At 40.0% G+C, this 12,901-nt stretch overlaps 1 protein-coding gene across 1 annotated transcript in view; it reads right to left on the bottom strand.

Moving 5' to 3' along the window:
- The window catches only part of SORCS1 (sortilin-related VPS10 domain containing receptor 1), a gene marked incomplete at its 5' end in the record, with an annotated part of 101,817 nt that extends 89,393 nt beyond the window's left edge, over window positions 1-12,424 (bottom strand). Inside the window, one exon of the mRNA XM_009706024.1 lies at window positions 12,351-12,424. Coding sequence (XP_009704326.1) covers window positions 12,351-12,424 — 74 coding nt within the window. The remainder of the gene's footprint in view (window positions 1-12,350) is intronic.
- Between the last annotated feature and the right edge of the window lie 477 nt (window positions 12,425-12,901).

Raw genomic sequence — 12,901 nt, 5'->3', positions numbered from 1 at the left:
CAAGAAAAAGTGCTGCTCATTCAATAGCTTATAAACCAAGCATCCTGCAAAGAACAGGGGTACAGATGAACTACACTCTGGGACCCACTCAGTTACTGATTTCTCTCAGAAATTTCTCTAAAAATAAACAGCAGTCCAAAACTTTGCCATGCCCTATCCTGAGCAACTTCTGTTAGCTATGCCAGCAGTACTTTCTTCTCATAGTTCTCAATTCTATTCCTCCCTTTTAGCATGCATTCTCAAAGACCAATCACTCGTATATCCACAAACTTTTCTTCTTGCCATGGTCTATATTTTCACTTTATGGTAAAATGCCAGTATGCCCTTTGTCCGTGCCTTTAATCTCAGGCTTTCTGTAATACTCCCTGAAACTTCAGTACACCAGAGATATGCTTGCAACACTTTCTGCTGAATGGTGCCGATTGCATTTTTGTGATTAGCTTTTTGTGTTTTATCGGTATAATTGTCTGAGTATTTTGAAACAGAAAAAGAGGGAAAAACAAAAAAAAAATCTTTTGGGAAAATGAGGATTTAAAAAAGCCAACGGGAGTGCAAGGCAGTGGCCCCACTGCCTTTATGCAGAAGATTCTCACTTTATGAAAAATGTAGGACTCCCACAGTCCTATTACAAAGTTGCTTCCTAAAATTTTAATCACCATCAAGCCTGCTAAGTAGTCATCTGAACTTGGAGAGCTTCACAAATCGGTATCACTGGCTGCAGCACAGTAATTGCTCTGAATGCAGATTCTACACCCACCGTGAGAAGCAGCACAGGAAAAAGATCCCGAATCATCCTCCGGTTTAAAGCTAGGCGGAACTAAACAAAAGCAGGCTGGCACTGGCCATCGCACAGCAAATGCTAGTTGGCATATTTCTGTAGGGACCAAATCCTTCCCATCTCTCTCTCTGAAACATTTCTAAAACCTTGGCTTCCTTGGCCTGTCAGCTCTTCTGAGCCAAGGAAATTCAATAGAGACCCTGTTATCCTAGGGTTTCCACCTCTTCTATCTTTTTCCACTTCTAGGGACAAAAGCAATTGTTTATGGATGCTGGGAACTGATGAGGCTTGCAAGGCAGTCAGACCACTCAGAACTGCAAAAAGGCATCATTGTGAAGATAGGAAAAGCTTCCACTTGGTGTACTTAATTTCAAACTACGATTTTTCATAAACAAAGAATTTGAAGCACCAGACAATAAAGGCTCCATCTCAAGGGCTTTGGTTTTGGATACTTGACTTCAGACACAGTCACACCTTATCCGGGACTACACATACAAGAAACGTGATGGCAAACTTTTCATAGGTATTCCTTGTATCATATATGCTCACAGCAGCCAAGGTCAAAGGCTTTTTAAGGCAGGCAATAAAAGACAACATTATTTTACAGAATCTTCGATGCAAATGGCCCAGAATGAAAGGCTGGAAGAACAGAAATGCTCCTATACCTTTTCCACAGACAGAACCAGTGCGAATGTTGTTCATTCTTTATACGGGGACAGAGATGCTATGCAGCTTTCCCACATCTCAGAGGAAATGAACAAGTGCAGAATCAGGACTCCTACAACCATTCGTCACCTTCTTTTGGGGGGAAGAGGTATGATTCGTTCATGTAGCAAAGGATGGCAGGTAAATGACAGGTAACAGCATGACTCTACTACAGTGGGCGGAATGAGATCCACGCAGTTCTGGCCATTTTGAGCTTATCAGCACTGACTCAAAGTAGGTTAGAAGTGGCTGCAATGCAATACCAAAGAGAAAAGTGACACATCACTTGGAAAATCCAGTTTGGTCTCTCATCATTAAAAATGCTCATTTGCCTCTGTGCTCTCTTTTCCTCTTCCCGGAACCTGTCCCAATTCTCTTTCTGGACATTAGACTCTAGTTGTATTCTGCAGATGACTTTGTGCTTAATGTGTTACTTATTTTGAGATGTCTCCTGACCTTCAGCATTCCTTCTTCCCAACCCCAATCTCAGCTCCATCTCCACATATCCTGCATTACACAGAAAGACTAGTTGCAACAGACAGGTGGGAGAGAGAACATAATCTCAGGGATCCTTATGCCAAAGTGGTCCTATGAACATAAATATTCTAACAAGCTTTATTCTGTCACAATAGAGCTATAAAGTTGCTCTGTTCAGCACATGATAATGGCTTTGTAATTCAATTATTGGTAGAATTTGCCTTTGGGGATTTATCTTCCTTTAGCCTCAGCACTCATGCGAATCCCTTATTGTAAATCTTGCTAATGCAAAACCAGCTCCCCCACTGCCTCTGGGACACATCCTGCCACTTCATGTTAAAAAACTGACAGCTTATTCCAACTTAGCGAATGGCAAGTTTTTGGTTTTGTTTCAAAGGACAGAATGAAAACAACAGTGGATGATGTTCATGGAGTCCTCAGTAGCATCAATTTTTTGGTTCCACTGATGCTTCTGTAACACTCTAAATCCTAATTGCCATTCATAAAAATAGTAACATGTAGCACTGAACAGGGAGCTTTTTGTCCAAAGATACAAAAGTACTTGACAATCAACCTTTAAGTAACCTTCCCTGCATGCTACTCATTCATTCAAGACCTACGGAAAAGTACAAGACCAGCAGACCAAGTTAGAGATAGGGGTTGAGGAAAATTTTTGTTCTCAGCTTTATAGATAAACACCACTGATTAGTCAAGTTCACAGGGACCTCATCGATTTGACCAAGATCACACAGTTATATGGCAGAGACAAAAACAGAGCCTGAGAGTCCTCCAGGTTCCTTTTTCTTTCACTACTATACTGAGTTCATGAGGACTTTACAGATACTCTCTTGTTCCTTTTTTGCTCATAGAGGTCAGTGAATCTGCCCCAGGGAGATTACTGTGGGAGGGAATTCTTCTGGTGTCTTTAGTTCAGTCCCTATTGTGTGAGATTTTAAAGATTTACAGATTTATTCCTGGAACATACTTTAAAGATGCTTTCTAGTTTTAGCATCTCTTAACCACATTCTCCTGACATGTTTTAGAAATAAAGGGCCAGATTCCAGTCAGGCATAAATCAGCACTTCATGTCTTTATATCTGGTCAATAAATCTCCCCTGACAATAATCTAATCAGATTTTCCCTGCTACACCTCTGCACTATTCTTTCCCACATCATCCAATTAGATGAAATGATACAATTTTGTGCAATTCAACTGACAGCCACTGGGCCAAATCCATCCTATGGCATGCTTCACTCAGTTTGTCACCTTTTCTCTAGAACTTGATGCAAAATAGCAGTGCAGTGAGTAAAGCCTAACTTCTCCTAGCTGTGCCACCTCACAACACTGACTCACAAAACCAGATGGCAGCTGCTGCTGCTAATGCTAAAATAGATGAGTAGGTAAACAGGGGTAGGGGAATGATTTCCAGGCCACAGGGAATCACTTCTACTCTCACCATGAGTTTTTACAACCCCAGAGTGGGACTATCCACAGCCTTCCACTCTATGATGTCCATATACCCCACGGCTTCGAGGACAGTAGCAAACCAAGCCTTCTGCCCCGCTGCAGTAACACCACATCTCTCTGTGGGAAGCTCCAGAGAGGAAACTTGGCTAAAACTCTGAAATAGATGGATGCGAATTCTCAAAGAGGTAGGTGTCTATTGCTGGTAACGCTGGGTGGGAGGAATGTCTTAAAATGAGGATCTATATGAAGTGGATAAAATTCAGTTACCAGGATTAGATCCTGATTTTAAGACAGTCCTCCTGTCCTATATCTCTTTTTCATATATTGCAGAAAACTTAAGACATTGTACTGGCTTGAAGGGAGAGAAGAAGGAAGGTATCCTCTAGTTACAGCCTCTGAACTCAGCTCCTTGATTAATGGACCAAACTTAGCTGATTTACTGCTTATCTGCTGGTACAGTCTAATAGGATCACGGTTTCCCACTGTGTTAAGACGCATGTTCCTGGTGTCTTGTAGTGCTGCGGCTCAGTCAGTATGCTCTGGAGGAGGCGAGGAAGTCATTTACAGCAAGAGTACAAAGTCAACTGTGGTAACACAGCATGCTGCTCATTAAACATACAACGGAAAATGGCATCGAAACCTTCCTGACACAAATCTAGACAAATCCACAGCTAACTTTACTATGCATCTGCCTCACCCTCTTAAGGGTTACCCTTTATAGGTGCATATGGAGAAATCAGCTGCTAAGTCCAATGCCCGTTGAAAGTTGACATGTTCCAGGGTCCTGCATAGCACTGCAGGTTTGTGTTACTGAGTAACCCCCAAATCAAGATTGAACTTCGCTATACAGATGTCTGCCTACTTCTGCAGATATTTAATAGGGGGAAGTGGATGATGGGAGAGAAGTTGAAGATCGTGGGAGTCTGTACTCATCTATAAAGTAACTCTGGATGATTTTTTAAGATAAATCTGCTGAACTGGGAAAATCAAAACACATCAACCTATGCATCAATCAGACTGGGGCCCCTCAGTCCCAAAAGGCTTATTCAGGTTAACATACCTCATCTCCCTATTCATAACCAGAGGACAAGACTCTAAGGGGAGGAAGGGGGCAGAGTTAGGTAAATGGTCAAGATTCGATTCAGTTATGACTTTTAGGAAACACTCAGGTTACCATTTTATCCCCAACTTTCGAGTTGTGATGATAATCAAACAGGGTTGAGAATACTTTTTCTCTCACATGGTGGAACTCTGTCAAACTAAAGATTTGGGACTGAGGAGTTATATTTTGCTCTGACAAATCTTGATTTGATTATGAGTAACAAATTCTCTCAAGAAACTACTGGGACAAGAGGATCTGTTTATCATAGACTCAGAGGACCGGAAGGCTATGAACCTCTGCTGTGTGACTTTGGGCAATTTTCTCAGCCTTGTCCAGGGAAGAAAGACGTGTATTTCGGATCTCAATTTCTTAAGAACTAAAACTTACCATAAATCCAAAGAGTCTAAATGAGCTTTTAAGAGCAACAGAAAGAGGATGCTGCATGTCTTTTTTCTGTCCCTGCTGACACGCATGGGGCTGGCAAGTTTGTATCTCTGGAAGCCAGATAGGAATAAAATCCTAATTCCCAAGATAAAACTGAGAGATTTCAGACTTCATTTGTACCAAGCAGATAGAGCTACATCAGGGTCCAGCTGTCTGAGAACTATAAGCAGAGCTTTTCACTAAATCCATTGAAAATCCAGTGGGATCTTTAGTGAACACTGCCAACTGAGAGTATGCTTACTTGCACTCTGTCTGGGCAGGACATAACACTAGGCTTTCTGGAGAGAAAATGGTAAATGTCAGGGACACTGAATGGTGACAAAGTGCGTTAATGCGTGTTACTGACCATCAGTAATGTTAGCAGCAGCAGCAGCATGGTAAGAGACAAGGAAAGGCATGGTTGCAGATTTGTTCTTCATTCTGGTCCCTGGCAGTGATGCTTGCCTGCAGCTCATTTGCATCTTTAGGCTGGCAGCCATGAAGCCGCCTAAAAATATTAGCAAGGTAATAGCAGTCTGTGTTATAGAGGCTCACACCTTCAGTCTGACTTTCTCCCAAAGCCAAATTGGAAGCAAATGTTTGGTGTTCAATTCAGGGGAAAAAAAACGAAGGAAATTAAGCAAAATTCATTACTTTTGCTATTCCCCATCAGTTAGTTGTTTAATTCAGATGTCCTGAAAACTGTCATGGATCCCTCTGTGATGTGCCCCTCTGGCATGCACCCATCTCCACCATATTTAAGCTATGAAATACATATATTTTAAATTAAATTTCTAGTACGCTTCAACTCATCATGTATTGCTGGTGTGTTAGATCAAGCAGATGATTTTCTGGACAGGCTGTCACAATGCCCTTTGATTGGCATCTTCCCTGTCAGTCTCCAGCAGTTGCCCTGCAGTGATTAAAAGGTCTTGTTCAACAATACACAGCATCATTTGTAAACAGCCCAGATATCATGCCATTTAAATTGCCTCAGCCCACCTGGGTGGGTGTGCAAATCTCACCAAGCCAAGATCTGACAAGAACACTGGGACAGTCCACCTGGCTTGTTCCAGCTGCTTGAATATAATGAAGTTTTTAACAGGGCTTTGACACTTTTTTCCCTTGATTTTCAGCTCTTTCAGCTGCTCCAATGAACACAGTCAGAGCTGTTAAAATACAGTCTCTAGCCTTCTCTGGAAAAGAAAATATATATGCTCTATAATTCTACTCTGAAGATTAACTTTCTTTGCTGTTGCTCATAAAAGAAACACAAATATAGCCCTATCTACTCATCTGTCCTCCCAGCTGCTTACCAGCTTATCTTTTTCTCCCTTTCAGTGTGTGTGCATATCTTTGTATTGTTTGAGGGGAAAGGTTGGTTGGATGCTTTTTTACAATGTTTGCATCCATTTTATTCTCCTTCTCATACTCAGAAAAAAAAGAACACAGTGAAGACATAGCAATGCCTCTTACCAAACTGACATATCTCCCGTAATTTCTGCAGGGAATTGTTAACATCATGGACACATGACCATACTGGAAATGAGATATACTATGGTATGTTTTTATTTGTAATCAGCCTGTTACATCTACGTAGAGCATGAAAGCCCTGAGTTGTATTTTTTGTCTAATTAAGACAGTAATCTTAGAATCATAGAATGGTTTAGGTTTGAATGGACCTTTAAAGATAATCTAGTCCAACTCCATCCATCCTGACCTTGAACACTTCCAGGGATGGGGCATTCACAGCTTAGCTGGGCAAGTGGCTCACCACTCTCATAGTAAAGAATTTCTTCCTTATGTCTAATATAAATCTACCCTCTTCAATTTAAAACTGTTACCCCTTGTCCTATGGCTACAGCCCCTGCACTAGTAGAGTCTCTCCATTTTTCTTGTAATCTCCCTTTAAGTACTGAAAGGCTGTAATAAGGTCTCTCTGGAGCCTTCTCTTCTCCAGGCTGAACCACCCCAACTCTCTCAGCCTTTCTCCATAGCAGAGGTGTTCCAGCCCTCTCATCATTAGAGCTCTCTGATCTTCTTGAAGTATGGAGTAGTATTTCTTTTGTATTTCTACTTGCTTGTCTGGGTGCAATATCCAAATAAGTTAAAAAAAAAATAAATCAATAGCACTGATATAGTTAATTATTATAACTTCATGATATAATTTACTAGTTGGGCTTTTCTACTGTTCATTTTATGCTAGTTTTTAAGACACTTATTATTTGGCTGTATTTCTTCCACTCCTAAGTTTTTCAAGGTTAGGTTATGATTAGAATTAGCTGAGAATCTTTACAGAAGATGTCTCATTTTGATTAAAAAAAATTACATTTTGTAGACATTTTAATGAGATTTTTAACCTTCTATTTTTATTTTTTTAGGGCCAGCTCTAATTGTGATACCTTGACTTACTGACTTTTAGAAAACAATTTCTGGTTGAACATATGACTTGATCTCAGGACCAGAATAAAAATCTAGCTTTTAATGAGCGATTTCTGCATATATATTTTGGCCATACTGAACTATATGCACTTTGACTAGTGGGGTTTTTTTGCAACTACTGGTCATGAATGTTTGGATTTGCAAGTCAAAAGGTATCACTATTGAACTTCGACTAGATGACTGGACCACTTTAAAAAAGCAATAGAAAAAAGTAAACTAATTCCCAATATGACTGATTCACCAATTGTGTTCACATTTGTATTCACTACAAACCACCGTCTTTGTCAATAAAATTCCACCACAGGAATGTATGCTAAAAATCACCAAGTATCACAAAAATAAACTCGGAAGTATTTAGATAAAGCATTTATCCAACCAACTCTTCTAACTAGCATCTACTGCATTCTCTTCCCCTAATGCCAACTACATTAGTAAACACTGTGCTATCAGCAATAATCCATGTATATTAACTTTCTGTTTCTGTATTACTCTGCTGAACTAATATTGCTTAGAATACTCCTTCATAGTAATCAGGGTATTTTCTTAGAGAACAGTTCCAGAATTACTAAGCACCTTGATAACTTTCATGCATTTTTCTGTCACAGTACATTTAACAGCAGAATCTCAAGAACTTGCCAGAAAAATAACAACAAAAAAAAGAAAACTGTTGATACAGTGCAGAACTGCAGTGCCTTGGGGTTGTATGGAGTGTGGATTCTTCTGTTTCTGTCAGACACATAACATACAGCTGACTCTCTGAGTAGATTACGCTTTCCTCAGTATACCACTTTCACATACCTAGATTATGCAAACAGATATATGATAAGATACCTGAATTACAGCAATTATTAGAGGTGTCAGTTTTACAGTAGCCCATCACTAAAGCCTGCCCAGCACAAATGTGTCCCTACAACCAGAGAACTACAGATCCCTTTTTCCTTGTTTTGTTTTTTTGTTTGTGGTTTTTTTTTTTTAAGATAAGAAAATTCCAGTCACCTCTCATTTTAAAGGTTTATCTCCTCATCCCCCATCTGATATTTTCCTACACAGAACGACATTATAATCTCTTTCATCACAACTGTGGATGTCAGGGCATCACTTAGAGCTGCAGGTGGAAGAATGAAAGGGGGGAACAGAGGAGGTCTGAATAAACAAAGATTCTATTTTCATGTAAATGACTCCTTTTAATGAAACAGGATACAAGAATACAAAATACCTACAAGCTACAAGGAGCTGAGCTGTCTATACACAGAGTGTTTTCTCAGAGTTATGCAGCAGGCATCAGCAGATTGCTTTAATGTTGTTCTTCAGGGGTTTAGATTTCTCTGGGGTGATAGTAGGAGGGGATGTTTCACAGAGCAGCCAAAAATAAGTGAATTAAAAAAAAAAGGTTCTCTTGGAAACAGATACAAGAAATGCAGCTGTAAAAGACACTACAGTTTCTCTGACAGCACTTGCACGCAGAGCCTTCTCAAGGCTAAAACTAGGAAGCTCAGTGGTGTTTATTCTCAAAATTGAGAGTGACCCACAAACTATTTACAAGACGACATGGCAGAGTAAAATGGCAATTAAAATATCAGTGAGCAATCAGGAAAATGCATCTTTGCTTTCATCAACCATTCGAATCAGTTTAAAAGTCTTCAAAGTCTTCCAGATGTTCCTTCCCTGTCAAAAGAAGCAGCGTTAAGTAAACGCAGCCTCAAGAACGCCTGATGCCAAAAGCTTTGCTTTGTGTCTCTCTGACCTTAGAAAAGTCCCAGTTTAAGACAGTCCTGGAAGCAGTCTGTATTAAAGCAACTCCTCAGCCTTCCTTAGATGTCAGAATACAACCCTCATTCTCCACAGATATTATAGCCCTTATTCTCTGCACAATACAGCTGTGGCCTGGTTGATCCCTTCGAAATCGTTTGATTTCGGGAAAGCACCAGGAACAGGAGAGAGTATCCCCACAGCCTGCTTTCCTTGAATACTTGTGACTTCAGGACATTTTCCTTCACTATTCATTTCTGCTCTTAAAAATAAGTGAAAGTCAGTCTTCTGACTTTTGAGATTGATTAGCTTCTGCATATTTCCAAGCCAAAATGTATAATAATTAATTTTTAAAAAACCCAAACAAACCACAGGGCACTGAGCAAGGCTCTACCCAACTTGTACATCAGCACTGACTATAAAGATGTTGCTGTAGAAGTTTGGATTTCAACTGTACATCTGCACTCTCTTATGACCCAGTTCCCTTTTGCTTTTCATACATGGGGATTCAGCAGTGGCCACACTCTGAGTGCAAAGCGCTGCCCTTCTGATTCAGCACTTCAGTGCCTATTTTGTCCTCAGGTACTTGGCTGCACAGAAATGGAAATGCATAGAAAAGCCCAGTGTTGTTCTCTGTGGTGCACATGTTCTCAATTACACATGCACAGCTCTGTCTTCTGCTATGGATGGTTCTGAGGACAGACAGTGTCAATATAACTGCAGCTGAACAGTATTTTCTTTCCAAGGTGATGATGATTATCATAAATAAGCCAGAATGAGATGCAACACTGTCTCCACAAGTTGTATTATTTTTACTTTTGATTGCAGAAGTACAGTCTGGCTTACACTGAGATGTGTTATGCAAGGGACATTTTGTTCAAGGTGAAAATACAGGCTTGCAGTTTCATGTTTTGCTTATGGCTGTAGGGAATTGGATGGGTGGGTGGAACATCTTTTCATCTTTTCCACATACTCTTTGCCTTTGAAGCTCCAAGCCTGAGTTCTCTTATTTGTCAGGTTCTAAGAGGCCTTCAAAGTTTGAGCTCCATGCAAAGGTGAAATGATAATTTTCATCATTATTCTAATCGTAGGCATCCATCAGCTCAATTCATAATAAACCACTACTGTAAGTAATGATGGGAAAATTCAAAAGGTTTGGAGTGCAGTACAGGACACAAGGATCCAGGAACAGGGACATTCTTTCCAGCTCTCTGACCCTTTTCAGTGAGTACAATTTGTTGGATGTCTCAAAGACTGTTTTTTTCTGGGTCCCCAGGACTTTCTGCTTTTATTAGCCCAGAAAAGACAAGAGATGTGTGGGGCTGTGTGTTTGCATCTGATATTTTGAAACCCTTTTAGGAATCCTGTAAGAAAGAGATAGGAGTGATACAAATATGTATGTGCCTGTCTATACAGACACTCACACAAAAACAAGTTTAAGTTAAAAATGGAATTTAGTTTGCAAAAGCTTCAGCTAACACAGGTTCTGAGAATGGATTAAAAAGCAGGAGCAGCAAACAAAATCTCTGCTATATCTTTTGCAAACCAAATATAAATTCAGCTTTGGAAGTAAATTTGACCTAGAGCTCTAACTTCTTTCATAAATTAAAAGAAAATATTTGACTGAACCTCTCCTGAATCTTGATTTTTTCAAAACCTGTGGTTTTGGCACAAACTTATAGTTTAGAAGCTACCACAGGGGTCTCATTTTAATCATCTGGTTCAGCTCCTCCTGATTTCAAGATGACTATTTTATCAAAAGCTTCTCTTTAAAAAGGCCAGATTCACAGGACATGAGCCAACTTCTGCTCACAGGTGGACTACTGCCTCCATAAAGAACCAATGAGAAGTCTCACAGATTTACACCAGTGTAAGGAGTAACCCAAAATACAAAAAATTAAACTTATCTTTGATTTAGACTATGACAACCATATTTGCAGGAAAACAGTCCAGTGTCTCCTGCATTCCTCAGCTTTATTTTCCACGTATATCAAAGTTACAATACTTGCTATTGTGTGACATCATGGAGGTGTTTCAGATAAGTATTTTACTGCAAGTGTCTTTACAGAGCTTTACACCGGGTATGTAAATCATTGCTACGGAAAGCAAATGCAAAGAGGCCTGCCTGCAATCAGAATCATGAGAAGAGAATTGGCACACCAGAATCACTGGGTAAATCTGCGATGACTAAAACTGAAGGAGATGAGATTCAAAATACACATAAATTTGCTAGTAGTGAAGAACTGCAGAATAAATTTTGGACCTACATCCATGGGTTATTTTTCAGTGGTTGTTATCACTGCAAGTGTATGAATCTGAAGTCAAATCATCCATTAGAGATACACCACATATTAAAAACTGTGAGATGCTCAGATTCTATCATAACCACGCAGGCAATGGCCCTAACCGAATTTAGATACAAATTGTATAACATAAGTTAATGCAGCAGAGAGTTAAGCTTATCAGTGACAAACTTCTTTACGGCAACTTTGGCATCAAACTTGCAAATGTTTTGCCATTGTTGTAACTGACTGATATTCAAAGATTCAGCAAGAGGAACTTACACATGGCTGATTCATACAGCTTGAAATCTGACTGGAAATCTTGCACTGCTCCTTAGAAGCAATATTGCAGAGTGATGTAAGCTCATAATGAACAACTGTGTGTGCCTACTTCAATGGTCATTAACTTGCTCAGTTTCAAGGACTGATGTAGGTCTAACAGCAGGTAAAAGCATAACACCAGTCACTGGAGGATGTTCACTGTTACCCGTGGCAGAAACATTAGTATCCTCAAAATCTCCAAGACTTCAGTCTTTGCCCCTCACTGGTAGCAGGACCAGATGGATCTCTTCTTTGTAGCTGGTGCAAAAGCAAACAAGCTTATGCTGAACAGAGTTGCATTTGAACTCAAAATGTTCACAGGAAATCGCAGAACTCTCCCCTCCCAAATCAATGCTTTCTTCAGACTATTATTCAGTATTTTTCAGTTGTGCATCATCCTTAGATCAAAGACTCAATTTTCAAGTGCTATATAAACAGGTAACAGGAGGAACAATGCCCCTTTCATACCAGTTCTAAATTAATCTCAACAAATCAGCAGTGCAGATTGCATTAAGTTACATTGCCTTCAAGCCCCCATTTCAACATCTCTGTACATATGGGGAAGTTGTGTCCAGGAAATGAAGAAGAGGTTTTTGCTCTTACCAGTAGAATCTGTTTGGTGCAACTCCCTCATGAAGAAGCAGCCATCTTCTGCCAAACTCCACTGAACTGAATAACTGGAAATAAAAACAAGCAGTCATCAATCACAGTAAAACATAAAGATAATAGAGAAATTAATCTGATGAAGCCTGTATCACTTCCGAGATAGTGACTTGGACTTTTCCTTCCTCCAGGTTCAAAGGGACACATCAGGAACAGCTGAAAAGTGTCTGCAGTGCCTTTTACTGGCAAGGGCAATACTGAGTTGAGTGACATGGGACACAACTGCTCTTACCTGAGGGATCACTGTATGGGTACACTCAACAACCTGCCATGACTGAAAACTCATCATCCAGCTCTTCGTGGCACTCCCAAGTAATAAAATTACGCAGTGTGGGAAGGCTGCCTTTATCTTTTTTAAACTTGTGGTGGACACCAAATGTCTGATACCCTAGCCTAGCTCTGACAACAGATATACACAACTGCCTTCCTCAATATTATATTAGAAGGTCATTCTCTTTCCAGTTACCAGTAGCCATCCCCAGAGAGTTTGT

The sequence above is a fragment of the Cariama cristata genome, unplaced genomic scaffold, assembly GCF_000690535.1.
Source record: "Cariama cristata isolate BGI_N322 unplaced genomic scaffold, ASM69053v1 scaffold9240, whole genome shotgun sequence".
Lineage (NCBI taxonomy): Eukaryota > Metazoa > Chordata > Aves > Cariamiformes > Cariamidae > Cariama > Cariama cristata.
Note: the sequence above shows the minus strand (reverse complement) of the source record. Positions and strands in the feature narration are given on the sequence as shown.